The 15,536-nt window shown below is 43.4% G+C and overlaps 1 protein-coding gene across 6 annotated transcripts in view; it reads left to right on the plus strand.

Annotated features, from left to right (window-relative positions):
• ARHGEF6 (Rac/Cdc42 guanine nucleotide exchange factor 6) overlaps positions 1 to 15,536 on the plus strand; it is a 111,693-nt gene that overhangs the window by 45,660 nt on the left and 50,497 nt on the right. For all 6 annotated transcript variants that reach the window (XM_039217127.1, XM_039217130.1, XM_039217129.1 and 3 more), the window contains one exon: positions 4,761 to 4,831. In XM_039217127.1, coding sequence (XP_039073058.1) covers positions 4,761 to 4,831 — 71 coding nt within the window. The remainder of the gene's footprint in view (positions 1 to 4,760; positions 4,832 to 15,536) is intronic.

The following is a 15,536-nucleotide window of genomic DNA, read 5'->3' on the forward strand; positions in this document are numbered from 1 at the left end:
GGATTAGGAGGGTTTCTCATGGCTTTATCTGTGGGATACTGCTGTTGGCGGCGTTGTATTATGCCACGTAACCCATCTGAAGATAACCCATCTGAATTCTTCACGACATTGATTGATGTCAGTGACTGAATTGAATTGAATTGAATTGAATTGAATTGAATTGAATGAGAGTGGTGAGAGAGACCACCTTGCTTGTTCCTGATCTCAGGGGGACCCATGCTCAGCCTTACATCTTGTGCCATTTCTGTCCATGCCAGCTGTGGGTTTTTGGTAGATTCTGTTTATTGAGTTGAAGGAGTTCCACTCTATTCCTATTTGGGGGAGGAGGGGAGGAGGTGGGTGTTTTTTCCCCTTGAGTCATTGTTGAGTTTTCTCAAGTGCTTTTTCTGCATCGATTGATAGTATCATGTGATTTTTCTTTTTAGACTATTAATACCGTGGGTTATGTTGATTGAGTTTTGAAGATTTTACCAACCCTTGGATCCATGGGATGAGCTCCGCGTAGTCTACAATGCTTTAAACGTGTTGCTGAATTTTATTGGCTAATGTTGTGTTCAGGTTATTCTCTTTGTCTGGCTTTGGTGTTTCTATTTTTGAGTTGCTCATAGTATTGCTTTATCATATTTTTTTTTTTTAAGAGAGAGCGTGCGACCTGGGGAGAGGGGAAGAGAGAGAGAGAGAGAGAGGAGAATCTTAAGTAGGCTCCACGGTCAGCAGAGAGCCTGCCTGGGCTCGATCCCATGATCCTGGGATCATGTCCTGGGCTGAAATCAAGAGTCGGATCCTAAACCGGCTGAGCCACCCAGGTGTCCCTATCATGTTTTGGATAGGTAGTGACATCCCCTGTTTCACTCCTGATATTGGTAACCCATGTCTTCTTTTGTCCTCTGTCCGTCCTGCTAGAGGTCTGACAATTTTATTGATTTTCTCAAAGCACCAGCTGGGTTTTTTTGCATCCTGTTCAGCCACTGAGGAATCTCCAGGCAGCCGCTTCTGTCTTTTCAATTCGTGTTGCTCCGTCCTACTTGGCATAGTTAACATTTTGTTTCAGTTGCAATCATCCATTCCTGTGGCCTCTCCTCCCTTCTTCTCTATCTCGGCAGGCTCTCCATTACTGTTTACCCTCCCTTTCAGCGTGGCTTTTGAAAGCTGACCATATCTTGCCGGTATCTCTAGAAAGTTTCATTTTTATCAAGACTGGCTTACATTATAGTTGCACAAAAACAATTGTGAGCTCTTTCTTTTTTTTTAATTTTTATGATTATTTATTTATTTCGAGAGAGAGAGAGCGAGCAGGGGAGGGGCAGAGAGAGAGAATCCCAAGTAGGCACTGCACCATTACATTATAGTGGCACAAAACAATTGTGAGTTCTTTCTGTTAAAGGTTTTAAGTTTATTTATTTATTTTGAGAGAGAGCAGGGGAGGGGCAGAGAGAGAGAATCCCAAGTAGGCACTGCACCATTACATTATAGTGGCACAAAACAATTGTGAGTTCTTTCTGTTAAAGGTTTTAAGTTTATTTATTTATTTTGAGAGAGAGCAGGGGAGGGGCAGAGAGTGAAGGAGAGAGAATCCCAAGTAGACTCTCCACCATTAGCACGGAGACCAGTGTGGGGCTTGAACTGACGAACTGTGAGATCATGACCTGAGCCAAAACCAAGAGTCAGGTGCTTAACCTACTGAGCCACCCAGGTGCCCCCAGCTGTGAGTTCGAAGTAGAACCATTATCACTACATTATAGAAAACTTGCCTAATAAAAACTAAAGGAATTTGGTAACCGTCAATTTCAAATATGCCTGAGAGTACAACGGCGTGGTATGTTGGAAAGCACACCACGCTTGGTACAGCACTTGATTTCAAGTCCTGGCTCTGCCACTTACAATCTCAAGTATAGGTGGGGTGGCTCTGTGTCACTCAGCTTTGCCCGGCAAGGCCTTGTGAAGCCACCAGGTAGATCCAGGAGGATCTGAAAATAGCGTAGAGCTTCCAGAAAGCCGCTGTACCTCACGTGTCATCACTCGGAAGTGACAGAATTGGCCGGAGTGCTGCCTTTTTGCTGTGTTGTCCCCCTGCCCAGCAAGGCCCAGCTGGACAATTCATTGGCACATGAACAGCCCTGCCTTGAACACTGCCATTTCTACAGCTGTGCTTCTGGAATCTTCCCTGCCTAGAAAGTTCTCTGCTGTTTTCTCTCCTGGTTTGCATTCTCACCACCCTCCAGGACTGGATCAAGTGCCCCCTGCCTAGCAAGGTCTTCTCTGACCATTCCAGCTCAAACTGATGGCCTCTCTGAACTCCAGTAGGAATCACTGCAAATGCCATTGACCAAGCCCTTCTCAGTACATTTATCTCTGGACATCATGTTAGTTAGGAGCACAGGCTCTTGCCAAGGCGCACCTGAACTTCATTCTTGGCTCTGCCATTTCCTAGATACATGCCCTTAGGTAATTAACTTCACCTCCCTGAACCTGACTGACCTCCTTAGTGAAATGAAATCATCTCTGCCTGGACAGGCTTGTGAGGCTCAGATAAAATGTGGTAAAAACTATTAAGTGCCAAATAAATAAAAGGATTATTTTAATATAATATAATAATATTTTAAATATAATAATAATTAAAGTCAAAGTTAAATGAGAAAATATTCATGAAATAATGTGATAGGAGAATTACCGAGGGGTGCCTGGCTGGCTCAGTCAATAGAGCATACAACTCTTTTTTTTTTTTTTTAATATATTTTATTTATTTCTAGGAGAGAGAGAGAGACAGCGCGAACAGGGGAGGGTCAGAGAGAGAGGGAGATACAGACTCCGAAATAGGCTCCAGGCTCTGAGCTGGCAGTCAGCACAGAGCCCGACGCAGGGCTCGAACCCACGAACCGCGAGATCATGACCTAAGCGAAAGTCGGACGCTTAACCAACTAAGCCACCCAGGCACCCCAAGAGCATGCAACTCTTGAGCTTGGGGTCATGAGTTGGAGCCCCACACTGAGGGTAGAGATTACATAAAACAATAAAATTAAAGGAGCACCTGGGTGGCTCAGTCAGTTAACTATCAGACTCTTGATCTCAGCTCAGGTCATGATCTCATAGTTGGTGAGATCGAGCCCCATGTCAGGCTCTGCACTGATGGCATGGAGTCTGCTTAGGGCTCTCTCTCCCTCTCTCTGTCTCTCTTTCAAAATAAATAAAAAACACTTAAAATAAATAAATAAATAAAAATTTTAAAAAGGTTGTTAGAATTACAAAACCATAAGTAAAGTAAGAAAGATCTGTGTGTGTGTGTGTGTGTGTGTTCACAAATACATGTACAAAAAGAATGAGAAGACATGCTTTATAATGTTACTTTGATGATGGTTAGCTCTGACTAATCATTGGTTTTTATTTTTTTCTCTATAATTTGTATTTTTCGGGTTGGGATGTAATAGATTTAAAACTAGAAAATATTTATTTTTTTAAAAAAGTTTTAGCTTTTTAAAATTTTTTAATGTTTTATTTATTTTTGAGAGAGAGATAGAGACAGCATGAGCAGGGGAGGGTCAGAGAGAGAGGGAGACACAGAATCCGAAGACAGGCTCCAGGTTCTGAGCTAGCTGTCCGCATAGAGCCCAACGTGGGCCTCGAACCCACGAACTGCGAGATCGTGCCCTGAGCTGAAGCCGGACGCTTTACCGACGGAGCCACCCAGGCACCCCAGAAAATATTATTTTAAAAAGAAAAATCAAGTGTGATGATAACTTATTATTTGGTTGTTTATATAGACTCCACTATACTTCAGAAAGAGTTTAAAGCAGCATCTACTACAGCAAGATAAAAATGCAATGTAAAACAAAATGAAGCAAAGGAGAAAATGAGGGTAGGAAAGATAGTGTTAGTGACACTGTTAAACATTTATGATCGTCGTCTGTTATGTTTCTTAAGTTTTTTTTTTTTTAAAGAAAGAATGTATTGGGGCACCTGGGTGGCTCAGTTGGTTGGGTGTCCGACTTCAGCTCAGATCATGAGCTCACAGCTGTGGGTTCAGGCCCTGTGTCAGGCTCTGTGCTGACAGCTCAGAGCCTGGAGCCTGCTTCAGATTCTGTGTCTCCCTCTCTCTGCCCTTCCCCTGCTCATTCTCTCTCTCTCTCTCTAAAAAACAAACAAACAAACAAACAAAAACAGAAAAAAGAATGTATTAGGATGTCTCTTAGTCATGAGTTTAATAGGTAAGATTAACTTCGTAAAAGAAAGACGGCATTTTGTAGCACGATATCATGATACTAAAACGATACATAAAAGAATTTTCTGCCAGTTTTCAGTGTGTTAGAGATTCTGATTATTTTATTTTTGGCACTGGAGAGAGCCCCAAGAAAGGATGGTTGCTATTATCTATATTATAATATATATTTATACTTGTAGAGTAACTTACAAGTTACAAATATATACATTTTGTTAGCGTTAGCTTTGCTGATCAGTTTTGAAGGAGTTGAATGGAGAGACAAAGTGGAGTAAAGAAATAAGCCCAAATGGAGTGACGTTCTTGTCCCGGCTCTGCCATTCATTAGCTAGGCCCTAACTTCTCAGAAATTGAAGGTTCCTGGACAAGACGGTCTAACTTGGACCATCTAGAGTTTAGTAAAAGTACAGTGTCACCTGTTGAGGAATGTACATTTCCGTTGATCCTTCCATTTGACAAAACGTATAGTGTGTTAGTTGACTTATGTTATAAAATTTTCATCTTCGACCTGTATGATATTAACATAATTTAAATGTCTGTTTCACAGAGAGACCCCTGTCCCCCAAGGCTGGCAAAGGATTCGAGACTACTCCACTTACCAAGAACTATTATACTGTGGTGAGTGTTTAGATCATAACTAACACAACTTCCTGACTCTCTGTATGGGACTTTTTCGCTTGCTGACCCACGGATGTGTCGAGGTGACACTTATAGGAGCCTGGGTAACGTATCACAAGGGCCTAACATCAGCTGTGCTACAGTGGTGCTCTTCTGCTTTTAGGCCACTTACAGAGATCTAGAAGTTTTACGGCCACTGTACTGAAAAATTAAAAGGGAGCACAATGATTTGGGCAAGGCCTATTAAACAGTGCCGAAAGAGAAGTTGGTTCATAAGTAGGCGTTATGGGGAAGCCCAGCAGATATTTAGAAGGTGAATTCCCAAGTTCCTCTAATGCAGTAAGTTTTAAGTGATCGCATACTGTGATTTTATTTTAGAATCAATCAATCCATTATGGTGTCCTCCGAAATATTATCAACCTTGTATTTGAGGAGAGCCCGAAGGGAAGGCTGCCCTTTGGCACAGAGGGAGGCGTGGAATGGCTCTGGCTTGAACGCAGATATGTCAAAATATATTAGCTATAAATAGGACAGATGCAATACTCAAAATAATCTCCCATTTGAGAAAAAAATTGCATTATTCTTCTTAATCTTCTCTCTGCTTTCCTTCACGTCCCCTTTCCCCTCCTCTGTTGAAATAGTGTCACTTTTTTTTAAAGTTTATTTATTTTTGAGAGAGAGCGAGAGAGTGAGGGAGGGGCAGAGAGGGAGAGAGAGACATAGAGAATCCTGAGCAGGCTCTGTGCTGTCAGCACAGCTCTCATGAACCGTGGGATCATGACTTGAACCGTTGTCAAGAGTCGGACGCTTCACCGACTGAGCCACCCAGGTGCCCCTTAGTGTCAGTTTTCACTCAATATCGGCTGTGCGTTTGGCCCGCACACTCCTTTCGTTGTGCACATGGATAATCCTTTTAAACATCTCTATACATTGCGTTCCAGAAGTCAGAATTGCACCCTTCCGTGAATTTGCTGCATAATGATGACGTGAGTGGTAGTTGGTATGAAAATTCAAGGAGACGCTTCCTAAGTGACGTGGGCGATAATCATAGGGGACAATTTTGTCACTGTTTTTCTTCTTACATTTCTGAGGTTAAAATATACTATCCAACAGAGCTAGGCTCCTTTCTTCCTTCCTTCGTGACCATTTCTTCTAGCTTCTAGGTGACTTCCCCCCAACTTTATTTAAAATCCCGTTACTTAACATACAGCGTTAATATTAGCTTCAGGTGTGCAATATAGTGGCTCTGCACTCTCCTACAATACACAGTGCTCAACACAAGTGCCCTCCTAATCTCCATCACCTATTTAACCAGCTCCCCCCACCTACCCTCTGGTAACCATCAGTTTGTTCTCTGTGGTTGACGGTCTGTTTCTTGGGATTCTCCCCTCTCTTTGATTTTTCCCTTTGCTCCTTTGTTTTGTTTCTTAACGAGTAAAATTGTATGGTATTTGTCTTTCTCTCACTGACCCATTTCTCTTAGCATTATGCTCTCTAGCTCCATCCATGTCGTTGCAAATGACTAGATTTCATTCTTTTCATTCTTTTTTATGGCTGAATAATATTCCAATGGGGTGTGTGTGTTTGTGTGTGTGTGTGTGTGTGTGTGTGTGTGTGTGTGTTTAACTACTTTACAATCCAGCAACTGCACTATAGGGTATTTACCCAGAGAATACAAGAGCACTAATTCGAAGGGATACATGTACCCCTGTATTCATTGCAGCATTATTTACAATAGCTGAGATACGGAAGCCACCCAAGTGTCTATCAATAGACGAATGGATAAAGAAGAGGTGATGTATACACACCATGATTCTACCGATTTAAGACGTTGTTGGGATTATCCAAGGTACATTGACCTCTGTGATTCTTATAAGCCTTATGGGAATCTTAAATATACTCCTGTACACATTCCGGATGGCCTGCAGTTTGTATCAGCTGCTCCCTATTGGAGTTCACGTGCATTGCTTCTCGTCCCTTGCTAGTGTAAACAATTCTGCAGTGAACATCTTATACATAGGACTTTGGCAAGGCATATAAAGATCCGTAGAGTGGAGTCCTAGAAGTTCAGAGCCAGGAGAACCAGTGGCGTATTCTAGTCTGAGGGTAGGAAAAGACTGATTTTTTCAGCTCAAGAAGTCAGGCAGAGAGAGCACATTCTCTCTTCTTCTTCCTTTTTGTTCTTTCCAGGCCCTCAGAAGATTGGATGGCGCCCAGCCACATAGGGGTGGGCAGTCTGCTTTCGTCAGCCTACCAGTGCGAGGGCTCGTGTCAGCTGCAGACCCCCTCACAGACCCACCCAAATAATGTTTCAGCTCGGTACCTCGTGACCTAGCCAAGCTGACATGTAAAATTAACCACTCACATCCTGTAAATCTGGGCAGGATAGAGACTCCTTGAATTTGCAAGTCTAGATTTGTCTCCCCCTTTCCAAGTTTCCGACGGGTTGTCTGCTGATTTCTGCCCCATTCAGGCCTTGATGCAATGCCAGCGGCACCTCAGTGTTGCAATGTTAAGAAGTTCTCCAGTGTGATCAACGTGGCTTTGGGTACCCAGCTCAGACCTGCATTTGCCATACGCCATGTTCGATATGTCTAGCTAAGGCTTGCGCGCTCCTGGCCTGTTGTTTTGAATGAATGTTGAGGACCCTTTAGGGCCGTGGCAGCCCAGAGGAGGCTTTCGCTGCCCCTGACCTTGGTTCCTTTGGTGTTCTCAAAATTCACTGCCGTTTGTAAAACAACTCTCACCATTGAGAAACAGCACGTCATTTTTTCCATTCATTATTTTTCTAATAATCTTATGCTGTTCGTTGGCTTCCTCCACCCTCTGTAACTGACGTTATGTGCCAGGAGGCATTTAAAAATAAAGAACAGCAGCAACCATAACAACAACAACAAAGGAAAATGTGTGAGGGGATGGTGTTTGTTAATTAGCTTGATTGCGGTGATCATTGCGCACTGTCCACCTGTATCAAAATACCAAGTTATCGGGGCACCTGGCTGGCTCAGTCGGAGCAGCGTGTGACTCTCAGCCTCAGGGTTGTGGGTTCGAGCCCCGTGTTGGGTGTAGAGATTGCTTAAAAGTAAACTCTTTCAAAAATATACCAAGTTGTGGGGCGCCTAGGTGGCTTAGTCGGTTAAGCGTCCGACTTTCACTTAGGTCATGATCTCACGGTTCGTGGGTTCGAGCCCCGCGTCGGGTTCTGTGCTGACTGCCAGCTCAGAGCCTGGAGCCTGTTTCAGAGTCTGTGACTCCCTCTCTCTCTGACCCTCTCCTGCTCACGCTGTCTCTCTCTCTCTCCTAGAAATAAATTAAAAAAAACATTAAAAAAATATATATACCAAGTTGTATACCTCAAGCTCAGACGCTTGTACCTCAGTCAAACTGAGAAAATAAAGAACAGAAAAGGGGATCTATGTGGCTTGGTTATTGGGCTGAATTAGTGTGCAGCCCTTAGCATGTAGCGCCCAGGGTCTCACTGGGAAGGTAGGACAGACGTGACCGTAAGCCGCGTGGCAGAGAATGATGCAAAGTTATCCAGTGTCCTAAGATGGGCTTCTCAAAATGTGGTTGGGGGAACCCTACCCCAGAAGCCCCCGGGGAGCTTGTGAAAAGTGCAGATGTCTGGGCCCCCTACCTGACTTGCTGTACATCCGGATCTCTGGCCGTAGATCTCAGGAAACAGCACTTTAAAAAAAAATTTCATTTTCATGTTTATTTATCTTTGAGAGAAAGACACAGCGTGAGTGGGGGAGGGGCAGAGAGAGGGGGAGACACAGAATCCAGAGCAGGTTCTAGGATCCAGGCTGTCGGCACAGAGCCCGATGTGGGGCTCCAACTCAGGGACCGTGAGATCATGACCTGAGCTTAACTGACTGAGCCACCCAGGCGCCCCAGGGAATAGCACTTTTAACATCTCCTTCAGCCTCTTCCTCACTCTCCTACTCCCGCACGGGTGATTCTGTTGTTCACTAAACTGAAGGCGGAGAACCAAAAAAGGGAAAGGTTCAGTGGAAGATGGGATTCAAGCATGTCAAGACTTAGCTAAACAGAGAAGAGCTGGAAGGGGATTCAGGAAGGGGGTGCTATGTGGGCACATCTGCCCAGGCAGGAGGGTGCACGCCTGCGGTCCCTCCCTGCTGGTCATAGAGTGGACGGCACGGTCTTCTTCGCCCATCAAAATGCCCCCCGGGAAGGTGGAGTGCTGTATTCAGTGTAGCCAGTGCAGCACGCTGGATGAATGTCCTTTGCACCGCCATGCGCAGTCATCCGAGTATTCAGTTCTGGGCGTGAGCATCTATCTGTCTGTCTGCAGAGGGGGAGATGATCTCTTCTACATCCAAACAAGAAAAGACAATCAGTAACGGCCAGCACAATTTACCTTTTCCCCTAACTTTCTGCTATGTCATTGTAACTTGTGGCAGATGCCTAAAGGGTATGTCTTTAGGCACCCCACCCCATGCGCAGTGGGAAAGGTGGCAAGTGTGTGGCATGTGACATCACATAGCAATCCCAGGAAGCCTCCGGCAATTTCTGCTCTTACCACCCACCTTCTGCCTACCCCGGTTTTTCTCTTACTCATCTATCTACCCACTTGCTCCCACCCTGAGTTTTCTCTACCTTTTTAGTGCTTATCCGCCCCCCCCCCCGAGACTTTATTTTGTAGAGCAGTTTTGGGTTCACAGCAAAATTCAGCGGAAGGTACCAAGGTTTTTCATATACCTCCCACCCATGCACACGCACAGCCTCGCCCACCAGGATAGTGTATTTGTGACAACTTCCGAAGTCTGTAGTTCACATTGGGATTCACTCTTGGTGTTGTACGGTCTGTGGGTTTGGGCAAATGTATAATGGCATGTATCCATCATTATAGTATCACACAGAGAATTGTCACTGCCCTCAAAGTCCTCTGTGTACCTTCCCTTTTTAAATCTACCAGCCTAAACTGCTTTATACTTCTACCCATTTATTCCTTCTCCATATTCCCTGTGCTATTTTTTTTTAACCTACCCATTTCCTGCCTTACTCATCCATATACAGTTGACCCTTGAACAACTCAGGGGTGAAGGGCGCTGACCCCCTGCACAGTCAAAAATCCATATATAACTTTTGACTCCCTAAGGGGTTAACTGAAAGCCTTACTGATAACGTGAACAGTTAATTAACACATATCTTGCATGTCATATGCATTACATACTATCTTCTTACAACAAAGTTAGCTGGAGGAAAAAAAAATGCTATTTACAATATCATAAGGAACAGGGGCGCCTGGGTGGCTCAGTCAATTAAGCGGCCGACCTTAGCTTAGGTCATGATTTCATGGTTCGTGAGTTCGAGCCCCGTGCCAAGCTCTGTGCTGACAGCTCGGAGCCTGGAGCCTGCTTCAGAGTCTGTCTCCCTCTCTCTGTGCCCCTCCCCTGCTCCCGCTCTGTCTCTCTCTCTCCCCCTAAAAGAGAAATAAACTTTAAAAGAATTTTTAAATATCATAAGGAACAGAAAAGACATTTACAGTAGTGTACCGTATTTATTGAAAAGAATTCGCGTATAAGCCGACCCGCGCAGTTCAAACCTGTGTTGTTCAAGGGTCAGCTGTTTATCTTCCATCTGAAGGCTGGAGGTGGAGACGGGACAAGATTTGCAGAGATAACGCTGCTTGTTTTGTAAACTTGGAGGCATGAAATCAATCATGGCCCTTGAACCTAAGAAGGAGGCTCTATTGGCATATAAGGCTCATATGACATAAATACAGTAGTACGTTGCCTTTTTAAGTCCTACAGAACTTTATCAACAATGAGCTCATTTTTACAGGCATCATCATTATCTCAGAATTCCTATAATATGGTGTCTTTGCTTTGCTGTAAGGTTTCCTGAGGCCACTACAGCCTCCCTCCATCATGGGACATCTCTCTCGTTCCAGCCTTCGCTTATGCATTTTAGCCTCTTAAAAATAATTTCTTCATATTCTACAACTCTTCCCCCTTGGAAAAAAAAAAGAGTTATAAAACTGAACTCACTCTCAAGCCTTTCCAGGAAACGTGGGAGATATATTTTACTGGAAAATCAATAGCCTAGGAAGGAGGCATAAGAGGCCGCCACCCCTTTTTTTTTCTCTGTGGCTTCTTACCATCTGTCTTACTCTGAATTTAGTCAAAGGTTAATTGAGCCAAAGGATACTCAGTTGTCCTTGTGAAGACAGACTCAGGGAGGCAAAGGCAATGTCTGAGTGCAGTCTATTTTAGTCCGTTTGAATGGATTTCATCTCGATCAGACTATACCGCGGTGAAGTTGGTTGGCTAGCCAAACCTCTCGCTTCCTGACTCACCACTGAGGGCTTCTGTTTGGGAACACAGCCTCCTCTGTCTGCTTCCCTTTGTATCCATTTACAGTACATGCCCTGTGGCCTGAAAAATAAAGAACCAGTCTCAGAAGTTCATCAGTTGGTCTTTTGAGACTGAGGAAAGCAATAAAAGCCCAGATGAAGTTGGGAAAGAATCCCGAGCACCCACCCCGATGAGCATTTCTGCTAACGAAACCGCAGCAAGGGCAGTACCATTTAATATGTTACCATTCAATTATTATTATTATTATTATTATTATTTTGCATCATTTAGCGAAGGAATCATTGACCATCTTTGGCAGTGTAGTTTGGTAAAGTCAGCATTCAGACACCCTCAAAACTTGCAGCAATAAATAGGAGTTAAAACATGTTTTCTGTGTAGCTCTCCGGAACTGGCTCAAAGTCAGCGTGAAGTGTCCGCCTGCTTTCGTCACCTTTCCCTTCTGTGTGGCCCCGGGCTGGTGGGTCCAGCGAGAGTGGAGCTCCCAAAAAGTGCTGCCCGTTGGGGCAGGACAGTTGGCACCTTTCTGGCAAAATCCTACTGATTTCTTGTAAAGAGGCCCCAGATGGTAGCATTTGGAAGGAAGTTGAAACAATAATAAAGCTGTTTCAGTGGTGAGAGGGAGGCCGGATTCAAACAATGCTGGTTAATAGTTTTAAAAATCACATTTTATGGGGCGCTTTTGTGTAGCACCGTCAGTTGAGCATCCGGCTCTTTTTTTAAAATATAATTTATTGTCAAATTAGCTTTCATACAACACCCAGTGCTCATCCCAACAAGTGCCCTCCTCCATGCCCATCATCCTGTTTCCGTCTCCCCCTCCCCCATCCACCCTCAGTGTGTTCTCAGTATTTAAAAGTCTCTTATGGTTTGCCTCCCTCCCTCTCTGTTTGTAACTATTTTCCCCCTTCCCCTCCCCCATGGTCTTCTGTTAAGTTTCTCAAGTTCCACGTAGGAGTGAAAACATATGGTATCTATCTTTCTCTGCCTGACTTATTTTGCTCAGCATAACACCCTCAAGGTCCATCCACGTTGCTGCACAGGCCAGATGTCATTGTTTCTCATTGCCATGTAGGATTCCATCGTATAGATAAACCACATCTTCTGGATCCATTCGTCTGTTGATGGACACTTAGGCTTTTTCCATGATTTGGCTCTTGTTGAGAGTGCTGCTATGAACATTGGGGTCCATGTGCCCCTATGCATCAGCACTCCTGTGTCCCTTGGGTAAATTCCTAGCAGTGCTATTGCTTGAACTGGCCTCAGGTCAAGATCCCAGATCCCAGGGTCATGGGATCGAGCCTTGTGTCACGCTCCGCTCTAAGCATGGAGCCTGCTTAAGATTCTCTCTCTCACTCTCTGCCCCTCTCCCCTGTGCACACGCATGCACACTATCTCTAAAATTAAAACAAAGTAAAAATAAATAAAAATCCTATTTTATGATGTAAATAATGTCTGACTTCTCTAATTTCAAAATCTCCTTCAGGCAATGAATGACTGGATTTGGTTTGATTTTTTTCTTTTCTTTTTGTTTTTTTCAACAGACATTATAATTTGGGTAGTGTGGCAGCTTTAGGCAATGGTGCTCGAAAGGAGGGTGAGGATGTGAGATAGCCATCTTTTAATTTTAGAAAAATGTGAACAAAAGGAGATGATTAGATGATTTCATTCCCTCCTGAAATTAGCAGGAAAGGCAATGCCACCATCCTTTTCCCGCCCTCAATACAAATGCTGTAGACAAATAAATCTTCTTAATGAAGCAGTCTGCATATGTTTTACCTCTTAATAAAAGACGGGGCTGCTGAATTCTGGTGTAGTTCTCTCCGTTTCTAAGAATACAAAAGGAATATGAGTGCAGAGCATGAATGTAAGCGATTAGCTGAGGGACCACAGGAAACGGCTGCCCAGCTGGGCAGAGAGCTGTACCGATAGACAAACTGGAGTTTGCAAGGACTCTTCTAGGTAAGGACTTGGGATCAGAGAGAAAAAAAACAAGAAGAGTTTCTATTAACAGATGAGGGATGTGTGCTTTGACGTTTCAAAAATAGCTTTACTGCCATGTAATTGACATACCACAAAACGCACCATTTCAAACTGCACGGGGGCGCCTGGGTGGCTCAGTCAGTTACGCATCCGACTCTTGATTTCGGCTCACGTCACGGTCTCACGGTTCGTGAGTTCCAGTCCCGCATGGGGCTCTGTGCTGACAGCATTGAGCCTGCTTGGGATTCTCTCTCTCTCCCTCTCTCTCTCTCTGCCCCTCCCCCCACTCTCTTTCTCTAAAAATAAATAAATAAACATTAAAAAAAGTAAACAGTACAATCCACTGACTTTTAGTAAATTTGCAGTTATATGATAGTCACCACTATCTGATTTACAATATTTTCATCACCTCATCACCCCAGTAAGAAAGCCTGAACCCACTAGGAATCACTTCCTCCAGCCCTTGACAGCCACTAATCTACCTTATGTCTCTATGGATTTTGCCTCTTCTGGACATTTCCTATAAGCTGAATCATACAATATTTGCTCCTTTGTGTCTGGCTTCTTATGCTTAGCATATTTTCATGGCTCATCCATGTTGTAGAACATATCAGTTTTCCTTTTTATGGCTAATATTCCATTGTATCGATGCACTAGGTTTTGTTTATCCATTCATCAGTTTATGGACCTTTGGATTGTTGCCCCTTTTTGGTTATTATTAATAATGCTCTCTGAGATTTCATGTGCACATTTTTATGTGGACATAGGTTTTCATTTCTCTAGTAATTGAACTGGTGGGTCATATGTTAACTCTATGGCTATCCAAATCCTTAGCCAACTTTTTCTTAAGTTTATTTATTTATTTTGAGAGAGAGAGAGAGCGAGAGAGAGAGAGAGAGCGAGCTAGTGAGCACCAGCAGGGCAGGGGCAGAGAGAGAAGGAGAGAGAGGATCCCAAGCAAGCTCCATGCTGTCTGGCTCAATCTCATGAACCGTGAGATCATGACCTGAGCCGAAATCAAGAGTCAGACGCTCAAACGACTGAGCCACCCAGGCACCCCAAAATCCTTAGCCAATTTTTAATTAGTTATTTTTGTTGTCGAGTTGTAAGAGTTCTTTGTATATCCTGGATACTAGATCCTTATCAGATATACGACTTGTAAATATTTCTCTCATTCTGTGGGTTGCCTTCTCACGTTCTAGATCATGTCAATTTATGTATTTTTTTCCTCTTGTTGCATGTGCTTTTGGTGTCCAATCCAAAGTCGTGAAGATTTCCTCCTGTTTTCTTCTAAGAGTTTGGTAGTTGGAGGGCAGACTCTTTGACATGTAGACATCCAGTTGTCAAATCCAGCCAAATCACATCCAGTGACATTTGTCAAAAAGACCGTCCGTTCCCTATTGAAAGGTCTCGCACACTTGTCGAAACTCAGTTGACTGGGCGTTCATCTCTGGACTACTCCATTGAGTCATGTATCTATCCTATGCCAGTACTAAACTATCTTGTTACTGTAGTTTTGTAGCATGTTTTAGAATTGGAAAGTGTACCCTGCACTTTGTTCTTTTTCCAAGATTTTAAGAGTTTGTGAAGGATTGATAGGAATTCTTTAAACTTTTGGTAGAGTCAGCCAGTAAGGCCATCTCATCCTGGGCTTTAAATTATGGGAATTGTTTCGAAAGCTTATTCGATGGCTTTACTTGTTATAGATGTATTCAGATTCTCTGGGTTTTTTGAGGTGTGGGAGGGGAGAGGGAGGCAGAATCTTAAGCAGGCTTCACGCCCCGCGCGGAGCTCCATGTGGGGCTCAGTCTCATGACTGTGAGATCATGACCTGAGCCAAAATCAGGAGTCGGGCACTTAACCGACTGAAACACCCAGGTGCTCTTGGATTTTCTATTTTCTTTTGTGAGTCAGTTTTGGTAGTTGGTATCTTTGTAGAATTGGTGTTTTTTTTTTTTGTTTTTTTTTTTTTGTTTTTACTTTTTTGAGTGGTTGACCTAGAGTTTGTGATTTATAACTAGTCCAGGTCCACTTTCAAAGAGCACTATACTTCTTTTTTTTTTTTTTTTAATAAATAGTTTATTGTCAAGTTGGTTTCCATGTAACACCCAGTAAGAGCACTATACTTCTTCACAGGTAGCTCAAGCATCTTATAATAGCAGAGTATTCCTAATTCTTCCTTCCCACCCCTGGTATCTTTAGTGTCATTCATTTCTTTTATACATAGGCATCATATATAATTGAATATATATAAGTATATATATAATTGAATACATTGCTTCTATTATTATTTTGAACAAGCTGTTATCTAGTACATCAGTTAAGAATCAAAAAACTAGATGGGTCACCTGGGTGGCTCAGTCAGTTAAGTGACCTACTCTTGG

Source organism: Hyaena hyaena, unplaced genomic scaffold (genome assembly GCF_003009895.1).
Source record: "Hyaena hyaena isolate Hyena2069 unplaced genomic scaffold, ASM300989v1 scaffold_669, whole genome shotgun sequence".
NCBI classification, from domain to species: domain Eukaryota; kingdom Metazoa; phylum Chordata; class Mammalia; order Carnivora; family Hyaenidae; genus Hyaena; species Hyaena hyaena.